The sequence below is a fragment of the Psammomys obesus genome, unplaced genomic scaffold, assembly GCF_907164565.1.
Source record: "Psammomys obesus unplaced genomic scaffold, mPsaObe1.curated_primary_1811, whole genome shotgun sequence".
In the NCBI taxonomy this organism is placed as follows: Eukaryota; Metazoa; Chordata; class Mammalia; order Rodentia; family Muridae; genus Psammomys; species Psammomys obesus.
In genome coordinates, this window is record NW_026595981.1 from 11,510,881 (window position 1) to 11,524,825 (window position 13,945).

General features: G+C 41.0%; 1 protein-coding gene across 2 annotated transcripts in view; it reads right to left on the minus strand.

Annotated features, from left to right (window-relative positions):
- The window catches only part of Vmp1 (vacuole membrane protein 1), a 93,587-nt gene that overhangs the window by 40,065 nt on the left and 39,577 nt on the right, over positions 1 to 13,945 (minus strand). For both annotated transcript variants that reach the window (XM_055620406.1, XM_055620405.1), the window contains exon 7: positions 7,479 to 7,610. In XM_055620406.1, the coding sequence (XP_055476381.1) occupies positions 7,479 to 7,610 (132 nt within the window). The remainder of the gene's footprint in view (positions 1 to 7,478; positions 7,611 to 13,945) is intronic.

Below are 13,945 nucleotides of genomic sequence, written 5' to 3' on the forward strand. Positions count from 1 at the left end.
CTGAGGCCGAGGCCGGATGACAGGTGGACCACTGAGCTAAGACACTGCCTCAAAACCAAACCCAACCCAAAACGAAATACAAGGACCAGGAATGTAGTTTAGTGGTGAAAATATGCCTAGCCTCAGGTTTACTCTGCAGGGCAGGGAGAGGTGAAGACTCATGAGCGGTACCCAAAGAAAGACAAACTAAATAGAATAAGTAGAGAAACCAAATAGCATTCTACTAAAAGTTGATGTTAGGACTTTCAAATTTCTAATAACAAGAATACAAAACAGCAACACAGCACAATACCAAACAAATACATAAACCAGCAAACTTTACAAAGTCAGCAATCTAGCATGAAGAAATATGCAAATGGCAGCTCACTGGAACAGATGGTATTAGGCAATCTGATAGACAACAATCTTACCCAAAACATACTCTTCTAAGTAAATATGGACAACCTTCCTGTTCCACTGTGTCAGCTACACACACAAAAGTAATACAACAAGGCCTGACTTCTGTTCCACTTCCTCTGTTGTAGCTGATAAAATAATCTTTGAACACATCAAGAAAATGAGCTACCTTGAGTTTCAAACTCTCCCTTGCACAGGCCTGGCAACTGCTCTCCCACTGAACTACAACCCCTCCCCTCTACTATGTCTTCAATTCCTCCTTGTTTTTGGTCATGTGACTTACAGAATCCAACAAATTACTGTAAGAAATTAGGGTGAGGATAATGACTAAAATAGGACCCTGGAGCATGCTTAAGGACACTATCATTAAACTACAAAAGTTGTTTTATTCAATATGAATTAAAACTGCCAGAGGCTGGTGAGATGGCTCAGCAGCCAAGAGCACTGGCTGCTCTTCCAGAGGATCTGGGTTTGACTCCCAGGACCCTCATGATGGCTCACAACCAGCCATAAGGTTCCAAGAGGTACAAAGACCTTTTCTACCTTCTGAGGACATCAGGCACACAAATGGCACACATATATGCAAGCAGATAAAACACAAATACATATTTTAAAAATCCCTAAAAATAAAATTTAGAAAATATTTCAGGAAGGAAAGCCCTAGCCCTAGCCAGGCATGGGGGCAAATGCCAGTACTGTCAAGGCTTGGGAACTTGTCCTGGGCTATGCAGGACAACAATCAATTGCCTGGCATGGTGATTCAGACTTTTAATCCCAGCATTGTAGGGCAGGGGCAGAGGCAGATGGATCTCTGTGAATTCAAGGCCACCTCAGTCTACACAGTGAGTTCCAGACCTACACAGTGAGACCCTGACTCAAACAAAAATTTCCAGTCAACTGACCTAGCAATCATACATGAAAGCCCAAAGAAGCCACGGCACAGAAACCTGATGGGTAAGCCGGGGCGGGGGCACCAGGTCACACACAGCTGCAGAGAAAGAGCCACATCACACAGCAGGGAAGGAAGTGAATTATTCTAATTTATCAGAGCAGTGGTAAGCTTTTTACAAGTTTCAGAAATTATCACGTTTTCTTTACTGAGAGCAGCAAGTTCTGGACTTAAACAACGACAACAGCACAAACATCAGTGCAGCATAGACAAAACTGTTAAAGAGCCATTAGACTGTTTCTGTGGGTTTGAGCCAAGTCAAGGGCTACACAGTCTGCATTTCACACTGTACAATTTGAACAAAAGGCAAATATTTCTGGATAGTCAAGTTCTTTTTTCTCTTGAAAAAGGACTCGCTACCCACACTGCTCTGGCTGTCTCAAGCTTTATGCGGTGTCTGAGCTTCCTGTTCCCACCTGTGTGACGGCTTGCAGGTGTCTTGTATAAGCATTAGGTAAGCGCTCTGCTGACTGAGTTCCATCTCTATCCCTGAGCAGCAGAATTCTGTGAGCAGGGCACTGCTCAGAGAAGTATTTTTCTTTGTACAGTGTGGGAAAAAATTACGGTGAAAATTAGTAAAGAACAAGCCAATTAGGAAACCACTATTAATGTTAAGTAGGCATTGAGCTTGAACCAGTCATTCAGAAGCCAAGGAGCAGGGAGGTGGTGAAGATGCTGGAAGTGAATCACCCTCAGAGCATCACTGGAGAGGGAAGGCAAGGGGAAAACTCAAGGGATGGAGACATTATTCTGCTATTATTTTCAAGTTTTATTATTTTTTGCTGGCATGCATCTCTCTACTTTATGTTACGTGTGTGTTTTGCCCGAGTGTATGTATGTGTGCAGCACCTTTCTGTCTGGTAACCGAAGAGGCTAGAAGAGGGTGTTGGATGCACAGGACCTGGAGTTACAGATGGCTGTGAGCCACAGTGTGTGCACTGGGAACTGAACTTGGGTCCTCTTGAAGGAGTAATCTGTGCTCTTCAACACTGACCCATTTTTCCAGTTCTCCTGTATTTCTGTGCACCACTCGTGTGCCAGGTGACTCAGAGGCCAGAAGAAGGTATTGATTGAATACCCTGGAACTAGAGTTAAAGGCTGTGAACTACTGTGTGGGTGCTGGAAATTAAAGCTGGGTTCTCAGAAACAGCAGCCAGTGCTCTTAACCATGGAATCACCCTCTATTTAAAAATACATTGATTTATTTTAAACAGGTTGTCATTCTGTATCACAGGTAGACTTCAAATTTGCAACTCACTTCAGCTTCCAGAAAGTTGGGATTACAGCACATGTGACCATGCATATATGTGTATGTTGGGAGGAGAGTTTTGCCTGCATGTACATCTGTGTACTACTTGCACACAGGGCCTGAGGAAGCCAGACGATGAGGGTGTCAGATCTCCTGAAACTGGAGTTGTAGACGGTTATTAGCAGTCCTGTGGTATCAGGAAGTGATCTCGGAACTGGGAGAGGTGAGTGCTCTCAACTACAGAGCCCTTTCTAGTCCCACCCAGTTAAACAAGTCAGACTCTAACTTGAAGCAACTATGAGGATGACAAGAAGATTACATTTGGGGTTTGGAGAGATGGCTCAGTGCTTACTCCCTCAGAGGACCCGGGTTCAATCCCTAGCACCCACTCAGCACATCAAGCTGCTTTTTTTAAAGGTATACTTAATGCACCTCAAAAATCTGAAAAACAAAGAATGTCTTTTTCCCCCTTACCCAGAGCTGAGGACTGAACAGAACCTTGCCCTTGCTAGGCAATTGCTCTCCCAGTGAGCTAAATTCCCAACCCCCCCAAAATATTTTGTAACTTGAATTCCAGGGAATCTAATGTCCTCTTCTGGCCTTTCTGGGTACCTGGCATCCACGTGGTACACAGAATACATGGAGGCAAAATACCTATATAATAAAAATAAATAATTACAGAACAAGCTACAGAGATGCCAGGAACAAAGAGAGGGTGGGCCCACAGAGTGATGAAATCTTGCCTGAAACTGCGCTCAGCCCATAGCCATCTAGAGTATAGCAGGAGAGGAGGGAACTGGCACCTAGCACAGACCTTTGTTCTTGTGTGGCAAGTAGCACCCCTCCCCGCCCGAGTTTTTATTTGAAGATGGGGATCTCACTAAGATGACTAGGTTGGCCTTGAACTTGTGTCCTTTTGCCTTAGTCTCCCCAAAACTAGCAGGGTTACAGACCAACATTACCAGGCTAGCTTAGAACTTCTGAAACACTGAAAGTTCAAGACCATAAGAAGCTACACTTACTCATGCCTGTCTCCCACAGATAAAGAGAAAGAACAGGACAGAAAGTCAAGAGCAAAAGGAAGTCAGCTTAGTGGAAAAATACTGGCTAATCTCAACACAGTACTCACAAAATAAATGAGGTAATTATTAGGAATTGGAAAATAAATCAACACTTATGATTGTTCTTTCTCTCAAAACAGCTATTACATGAAATTAAACATTAGTCAGAAGTAGGATTTAAGTAAATACATAGTGGGAACACTGTTACTGAGCAACAATTTCTTAGTAAAATCTACATGTCCCCTTTAACCCACTTGGAGAGCACACGGGAAAGCAGCTGGTGCCAAGGTTTTGTGTGAGTGTGCATGTGATTTATTTAGACTTCCCGCTGATAAATTTATGCCACTAAAGAACTTTACCTTCAAGAATTAAAAAAAAAATTAAAACTATTTCAGACAACCTTTAAGTAATAATTTGTAGTCATTAATTTTACTTGATTTATTGTTTTCATTATGCTTGCTCCACTTTTCTGTTTACTGCGCCTATCAAACTACAAGTTTTACATTTATCTATATGAGCAAATTCTAGCCCAATGTAATCATTCTGCCGTGATTACTAAAGAACTTTTAAACCACTACCCAGAAGGCACTATGAAAGGTATACCAGGCTAACATGTCTTGAACATGCCATTTATAGCTACTTAGCCACAGTCTGAGACAAAATTAAATCCCCTGGAAGCCAGGCTGCTGGAACAGGTTGTAATCCCAGCTACTCAGGAGTCTGAGGAAGGAAGACAGCAGGTTCAAAGCCTACTAGGGCTACCCAGTGAGGGACCCAGGGTTTGTGTCCAATCTGGGTAAAACAGTCAAATTTGTGCCTACTTAAAAAAAAAAAAAAAAAAAAAAAAACCAGAATCCCTTGTGCCTAGCAGAATGGCTCCCACAGGAAGGGGGACAAAAAGAGCTATTCTGCCATCAACAAGATGGTGATCTGAGAACATATAATCAACAGTCACAAAACACGAAGTCGGCTTCAGGAAGCCTGGCCTTCATACACTCAAAGAAATCTGGAAATTAGTCATGAAGGAGATGGGAAATCCAGATGTGTCCACTGATACCATACGCACTAAAGCCAGCTGGGTTAAAGGAATAAAGAATGCTCCATACTGCATCTGTGTACAGCTGTCCAGAAAACAGATGCACAAATTCACCAAAAAGCTCGACACACCGGCAACTATGTGTCTATTTCCACATTCAAACACCTATAGGCAGTCAATGTGGGTGAGAGTAACCTGCTGAATCTCAAAGTTATACAACTTTTAGTTCAGTGTGGCAAGGTGACTTATTCAACTATTCACAGGGTTTTTAAAAATTAATTTATTTTTATTCACTTCACACCTGGTTGTAGCCCCATCCCTCTTCCCCTCCCAGCTCCACCCTTCTTTAGCCCCATCTTTAATACACAGGATTTTATTGATCTTAGAAATAAATTAATGAAAAAAAAAGCAGTTATCATGTTAAAGCTAATATTTTTCTTACTATTTTACAAGATTATTTTCTAGTTTGTATGGCAACTGACAACATCTATAACTTCATTTGAGTAAGCATCTTAAGCAGAGTGCACTTAAAGAGCACAAGGCTATACAGCTGGCATGGAGCTCAGAGTCCGTCCAACAGCAAACAAGGCCCTGGATTCAACCTTCAGCACTGCAAGAAGCAGATCGTATAGGTATATAATTTCTGCTTTAAAGGACAGGAAATAGAATGCCTATAGTTTGCTTTCTTCATTTTCAAGATAAGTAAATATGAAGTATAGTTTATCCTAAAATCATGTTTGTAATCCCTGACATAAAGCCAAAAAGTATTAGAAGAGCCCAAACTTCATAATTATCAGAGGTATTATGTGCCATCTCCTCTAATAAGATGATAGATATTATCTAGGATAGATGAAGTCAAATTAGAAAAGACCTGATTAAAAGTAACACAAATAATCAAGACCATACGAGAAGCAGGAAAAGATTAGCACTCTCCCACTAGGTAGGTTGGAATCTTCAAGAACTCCAATTATAGACAAAAGACAAAGTATGACTGCTGTCTTACTTCATCATATTGCAGGCCTGAGCTTTTGAAATTGAGCTTTTTAAGGGCAGTAAGCTTATGGAATGCATTATCCACGAATAAAAAAACTGCCAAGAATGAAATGAGTCATAAAGTCTGCTGGTCTAGCTGATGTCGGGAGTGGTAGGAACACCATCTTTGAAATGTATCCACTGAGACAAGACACTCAACGTGTCCATGAGCAGGATAGATAGGAGTTCTTATTCAGAGCCATTAACTACTAACAGGGTGATTGTGTTATTCAGTTAATCAGATAACTGACAATAAAACAATTCCTACTTTAACGTAACCCAGAGATGAGGAGATAGCTCAACTGGTAAAGCCGGCAAAGCACTTGCTGCAAGCACGAGGATCCCCAGCATCCACGTGAAAGCTAAGGGGGTTGGTACATATCTGTAATCCCAGTGCTGGGGAGGTGCAGACAGGTGGAGCCTGGGGCTCACTGGCCTCCCAATTTAGAGTTCCAGGACAAGTAAGAGACCCTTTCTTGGGAGAGTGAGAGGGCTCAGCAACGGTGCTTGCTACCAAGCCTGAGGACCCGAGTTTGAGCTCCTGGACCCACACAGTGGAAGCTGCCCTTTGATCTCCACAGGGACACAATGACATGTGTCATTCCCACCCTAACTTAAATAAATGTAAAAAACCGAAAGACCCAGAAGGGCGTCGCCACTCCCAATGCCAACAACAGAAGCCTTTTGGATACACCTGAAAACGCCTTCCAAAATCAAGTATATCAAACGATTTCTGAGTTTCTCTCATGTTTCTCCTGTTTGATGTTCTTTTGGAGACAAGATTATTTTATTAAGTTTCTGTTTCCATCTATTAAAAATGACCAAAGCTCCCAACCTCAGCCATCCAAGGCTTGTCAGACACAACCCTAGAGGGAGGGAGCAAGGAGAGCTCACTTTCCACAGTGGCCACCGCAGTGTTGTCTGCAGTGTTTTTGAAGGCCAGCCTTAACATTCACCAGTGTTGTGAGGCAGTCTCCTCTGAGGGAAACCACCACCCAGCAACACTGAGATTGCCACACAGGCTGTCTTGGGGAAAGAGCTTTCATCAACTACCGCAGCTTGCCTAAGCCTGGAATTTAGTTTTTTACTGATCTGCCTTATCCTGTCCATTCTGATGATACTCTACAGAACATTCGAAGGTAAAGAAGGACTAATCTGAATTGCTTTAAACATGATTGTGTGTTTTCCCATGAGGATGAAGTGCCAAGGCTGTTTTTCAGGAGGAAATGGCTACCATAGAGACAGCCAGAGTTGGTTGTAGTACTGTACCAACCCTTATGAGTTCAAGGACATCTTAGGCTACAAAACTATACTTTATCAGGACAAACCCAACCCAACTAGTAACATACAAGGACTGGGGTGAGTGTGAGCATATGTGTGCACGCACATACACAATCTTTTTGAAGCAAAGAGGTGACATTTATCAGTTTCTGGGGGTGATGAAAGTGGCTTTTTATCTTTTTGCTAATTGTTTGGAAAAAAAACCACTGACAAAGGGTGTGTCTAGGCTTTTCCCCTTCCTCAATGTATTAAGAACAGAGCCCACATGCATGCTGTGCAAACCTATCAGGAACCCAGTCTCCCAGGCCATATTCATCAGTTTACACTTTCAGTGTTTCTGCATATTCTGTCCCAGACCATATTTCGTTTTGTTTTCATTTTGGCAGTTTTCTTCCATTCAGCTACTATTAACCATTCTACCTGAATAACAGTTGAGTCAGGGATTAGAATTCCATTTCCCCATACTGTTCTTACTTGTGCACTCTCTGCATGTTCCAGCATTTCTTCAAATTCCTGATACTCTTCATCATCTGGTTCAGCTCCTGAGAGACGAGCTGCCCTGGCCATGAAATATGGAGGCAGCTCTCCAATGGCTGTACCGATACCCTGTGTGAAAAGGCAAAATACTCTCCATGAGATTGTTTTCAGCACAATGACAAAACAAATCAAATTACACTTTCTATATTTCCAAAAGCATCGAGATATATTGTATACATATGCTACAAAACTCAAAGATTCAGAATCTGAGTCCCAATCCTGACTTGTAACCCAGATAAGATAATAAACAAGACTCTGAGACACTCCTTGGCACATACATAGACTCAATATAGCATTTCTCCTTAGGTTCTACTGTTATAATGCAAATGAAAATTGCTATCACTTGGAAGGCACAGCTGTGAAGATCACAAGTTTGATCCTCTTGGTCTAGCTTGGGCTAAAGATTTATCACAAAAACAAAACAAAACCCTCCAAGCAAGCAATCAACTCTCCAGGACATTTCAGTTGTTTTAAATCTCGGAACAGGCTTTTATCTTTCTTCCTTCAAAAAATAAAGCCTTAGTACAAATTGCAACCAAGAGGCTCTCCAAAAAGGTGCTCATCCTCAGCACCAGGATGGGTAATTGTTAGGAGAGGATTTAAACATGTTTATTTCCTCAGTGATTCACACTTCGATTACTTTGTAGATTTACGTTTTTGAAGGAAGGTTTTTGTTGTTGTTTTGTTATTTTTCCTTAATCAGTTCAGAACATAAAGATGAAAACAAAATTTAGAATCAGGAACTTGGCTTAGAGTGGCTTAAATACCAGATAGGCCATAATATGACAGAGACAGCCTCTGGAGAAACCTCCACTCTGAAACAACCAGCCAGCCAGACCTGGTACTGTGCCCTGAGTCACAGTGAATAAAAGGGTTTGCTATTTGCTAGTTTACAAAGCAACCTTAACTTTTAGCTTACACTGGTCTAAATGCCTTGAAAAGAATTCTTAAAGACCCTGGAGAGATGGCTGGGCAGTTAGGTATGTACAGCTCTTGCAGAGAACCCAAGTTTTTCCCCAGCACTTATATCTGGGAGCTCAGCTCACAAATGCCCAAAACTACAGCTTCGAGTGATCTGACACCTTCTTCTGGCCTCAGTAGGCAACTGCACTCACAAGTGCACATACATAGCCACACACAGACATATGAATTTTTAAAAAGAGCCAGTGGTCCTGAGGATCCAAAGCTGTAGGATCTCTATGACACAGGGCAACGACAGAATAACCGGAAGGAGTCCTGGTGAGGGGTCAATATAGATGGTGTCACAGAAGCCAGAGATCAAGAACCAGACAACGAACATTCACAAGTGAAGATGTATGGACAGAGAGACGTATGAGACACACTGTGACACACTTCAGCTTCCACGACGAGATGTTGCCTATGCTTTGTTTATTTGTATGCTATTTATTTTCTTTGGGGGGTGAATGTTACAAGGGCAGAGGGTGGACATAAGGGGACAGGGAGATGAGTAGAACTGGGGTGCATGATATGAAACTCACAAAGAACCAGTAAAAGTTTATAGAAAGTGACCAGGTGTGGTTATGTGCTCCTTTAACTGAGGCAGTCATCAGGCAGAGGCAGGCAGATCTCTTTGAGGCTGCAGCCAGCCTGATCTAAAAGGAATCCTTGAAGAACATCAGCAAATTTAAAAGTTTTGTATCTTCAGTGTGTAGAAACTATATATCATTATCTATACGTGAAATAAGAACTTTGAAAAAGAACATGTCTAAGTGTCGGCAAGTAAACCTGTGATGGAGACGAGAGTTAGAAAAAGAGGAAGAAAAAGGAAGGTCAGGAGTATGAAGGGAAAAAGAACAAGAGAAGTTAATGCTGATCAACCCTGGAGGACAAGAGAGAAACAAGCCATTAATTTTTTTTTTCCACGTGGGAGGTTTATTAGGGGAAGGGGGGAGAAGGGAGCAGAGACAGAGAAAGGAAGAGAGAGAGAGAGGGAGAGAGAGGAGAAGAGAGAGAGGAGAGAGAGAATCAGGGAGCAGAAGAGGAAGAAGAGAGAACCATTAAATTTTAAAGTGCAAAGGATCAAATACTTATTCTTACTTTCATATATGAACTAAATCCCTGGGCAACCAAATGAGCAATGAGGAAATCTTTTCTAGGAAAGTCTTCCAAACTGGGTACGGAGGCGCATGACTGTAAGCCCCTGCTAATGAGGAGGTTGAAAAAGGGTACAGGAGTTGGAGGACAACCCGGCAGCAGAGTAGGATACAATCTCAAGAGGAAAAAAAGATATTTTAACTAAAAACAAAAGAAAAAACATATACTTGGAATACTATTTTTAATGAATCCTAATAAATAATAGACAAAAATACTGAATTATCACTGGTGCTACTGTCACACATGAGGCATCATTGCACCATGTGACAGGAACACACAAGCTGTTCCTGTTAGGAACAAGAAGCACACTGGGCACGGTGAAGCACAGCTTTAATCCCACGCAGAAGCAGAAGGGTATCTGCGAGTTCCAGGCCAGCCTGATCTACACAGTGAGTTCCACACAGCCAGAGCTCCATAGAGAAACCCTGTCTGAATAAAAGACTAAAACCAAAACCAGAAAGTCCATAACTTCAAGGATCTCAATGTAGCAACTCACAGGAAACACAGGGAACAGAGGAACAGGCTCAAACTACACACACCAGAATAAAGCCATAAAATCACACTGTGGGGAACCAACAAACTCTTTTAATCAATGTGCAAGTTTGAAAAGAAAAGTAACAGTTAAGAAAACTGAACCCCAGCTGGGCATGGTGACACACACCTGTAATCCCAGCACTCAGGAGGCAGAAGCAGGCAGATCTCTGTGAGTTCAAGGCCAGCCTGGTGTACAGAGTGATTCCAGTACAGCCAGGGCTACACAGAGAAAAGAAACCATGTCTCAAACAAAACCCTGTCTCAAAACAAAATAAATAACCATTAAGTAGATGATGACTGTAACACCACTACTAATTTTAACATGCATATTAATGACTTGTGATCCATTCATTTAAGCTTGGAGGGTAATAAATAAAATGTGTGAGATTTGTTCTAAGATAACAGAGTCAGCCAAGGCAGATGGACAAATTTGGTAAGAGTACATTAGGTTTATTTTATTTCTTTCTATTTTTGGGAAACTTTTAGAACTTTTCCATAATAGAAAGTAGAAGAAAAGCTCATTACAACGTGCTAGTTAAAATGTGAACTTCTCTAAGTTCAGATGTAAAGTCAAACATCGACAATTCTGGAAGCAATCGTCTGATTTAAACGTGTAACAAATTTTCTTAAGGCCAGAAAGGAAGTAGCATAATGGAATGAAAAGAAATCAAAAGCTATGCCTGGTCTTAGCTGATCACAATCATTTACACTTTAATACTTCATACTTTTCATAATAGAAAAAATGGTAATCATGTCAGTATTCAACTACTGAACAAATAAAAAGGATATACAAGTAGATTCTCAAAACACATTACACTCTAGACACAAAGTTAGTTATCTCAAATTAGGCGCTGAGGACTCAGGCTTCCACAGTTCTTTAAAGTAATTTTATAAAGCTGAGGCTATAGCTTACTTGGCAAAGTGTTTGCCTAGCATGCGTGAAGCCCTGGATTTGACCCCCAACACAGCACAAACTGATAAATGCCTATTATCCCAGCACTTGGGAGATAGAGACATGAGGATTACACATTCAAAGTCATCCATGGCTACATCATGAGTTCAAGGCCAGACTGGGGCACATGAGCCCTTGTCTTGGGTACTGGGGATCAAATTCAGAGCACTGAGCTTGATGGCAAGTGAGCTATCTACTGGCCCTAAACACCTTCTAATTGCTTATTTATAAATAAACATATTGGGCCAGGCTTAATTAAAAGGAGAGAAGGGAGCATTCTTTTGTTCTAAGAGAAAGACAAATCATCACCCAGTACTAAAAAAAAAAAAAAAAGAAAAAAGGACAAGCAATTCTTATAACCATTACCCTGAAGTTCTTGCTTCTGGGACAGGTGAAGAATTTAATGTCCAGAAAACATGAGAACAAAGTGATAAGTACAGTATCTCCTTGGTGTGTTAATTTTCTACAAAGATTTAGGGAGAAGAAAATATTTAAACTAATGTTTCATGTATTGAAAAAGTTCTCTCAAGTAGATTCATAACCAGAACTGTGAACTTATAATCAAGAAATGTTAGGTTTAATGGTTTAAGTCTGGACAGCAGACTTCCTGGAAGCTGTAGTTTTGCACTAACAGAAACATCCTTTAATCGCAGAGGCATTTTTCACTAACTATTCCAACTTCAAACACGAAAGGTTAAATAAGCAAAGGCTTGGAAAGTAACCTTAAAATCACCAAGGAAGTCAAGGCTCTTAGAACAGCTATAATATCCTGATAACATCACATTGTTCTGCAGATAAAACATGCTTGCAGCTTCCACGAGAATTTTTTTTTAAACTATTTTTTCCCCCTCTTTTCGGGGCTCACTGTGTCATTCTGGCTAGGATTGAAGGCATACGCCACCATGTTCAGCTTTTTTAAACTAATATTTTGTTTGATTGTTTGTTTTATTTGAGACAGAGCTTCTCTGTGTAGCCTTGGTTGTCCTGTACTCACTTTGTAGATGAAGGCTGGCCTCAAACTCACAAAGATCCACCTGCCTCAGCCTCCTACAGTGCTAAGATGATAGGCATGTGCCACCGCACCCAGCTTAAACTAATATTTTTAAAGTATACAAAGATATACAAAGATATAGTTGAAATAGCCTTAGGAATGAAATTCTAACAATGCTACAGAACGGGTCAAATTTGAAAACATTCCAAACTAAGAATGAGGCACCAAACAGCAAACATATTATTTGCCATTTAAGATATGCAGAGCAGGCAAGTCCACAGAAATACAGAGTAGACATTACCAGGGTCAGGAAAAAAGAGGGAATGAGAAATTAGTTTTTAATTGGTTCAGAATTTCTCTTTCAAATGACAAAAAATATTTACAAATGGACATTGGAGATGGTTACGTAAAAATTGTAAATGTGCCTTAATGACACTGAATTACATGCTTCAAGTGGTTAAAATAGGAAACTGTCATGTATATTTTGTAACAATGTAAAAAAAAAAAGTCCCTTAGAATGTGAAGCTTTCTGAAAGTTACCACATGTATTTTTGACTCTCCTGCTTTGGTTACATTCCAACCTCACTCTCCCACCTCAGATCTCAACTGAGGTTTCCTTAGCAGAAACCTCTGAACCCTGATGAGGGCAAATTCTAGTACTACACCATAAAATTCTTCACAGAGCTTACCATAGTTTCTGTTTACATTAAGACCTCCAGAACTTAAATGCTTAAGAGCTATCTGTGGCATTCATGAGTGAATAACAAATTTGAGAAGGTTTGAACTGGTTAAACAAATTATAGAAGTTAAAAAAGGATGTTAAGTGGCAGTGTCCATGCTATTAAAAACGACCTCTCATCCATGCTCCTGTATTTAACCCTAATAAGGTACTCCTTCCCTCCCCAGATAGGAGGTGAAAGTAAAACGGGGCCTAGTTGGGAAAAGAAATGCATCATATACATGTATGACAATATCATGATGAAACCTATTATGTCCATACAGTAATAAATGCTTTAAAAGAAGAAAGCCGAAGGGTTAGGTTTGTAGCACAGTGGCTGAGTACTAATCTGGCATGTGAAGTTGGTCCTGTGTCCAGCACCCCACTGTTCCTCCCTACTCCAAAATGCTGCTACATTTTGGACCTGGAATGGCTTCTAAAGGGCTACAAAGCCCTAGATTGTTTTAAGTATTTCTCTGACCATCTGTTGCACATAGTAGCTAACAACTTTACATTTTTGCCATCAATTCATTCTGCACCAATCTCTTTACATCTTGGAAGCATCTTATTTTCCATTACATCATAATTATCATCATTAATAATGGTAATATAATCATTGGTTTTCTGAGACAAGGTCCCACTCCGTAGTTCAGATGGCCTCAGACTCATGGTAATATTCCTGGCCTAGCCTCTCGCCAGTGCCATTAAGGGCTAGCTCCTTGAGGCTTAGAATTGCATTCCCCGATTACCCGGTACTGTTGCTCCCCCTCTCACACTCATGGACCATTTATGTACATCTTTGAATAAACGTCTACTCAGGTACACACTCTCTTCTTATGCTTCTGAACCCAGGACACTGCATATGCCAGGCAAGTGTTTTATTGCTGAGAGAAACCCCATCCCTCATTGACCCTTTTAAAGTTTGACTGGTGGGTGACAGGAGGTCTGTCTTCAAACACTGGGGATATTTTTCAGAGCTCATCACCTGTTGATTAGCAGCTGGGCCTCCTGCTCTAGGTCATTTACCCAACCTCTTCGGGGTGGCTTTGGCACACGTTTTTAACCTTTTTCCTCCTGAGTTTTTGTGAAATACA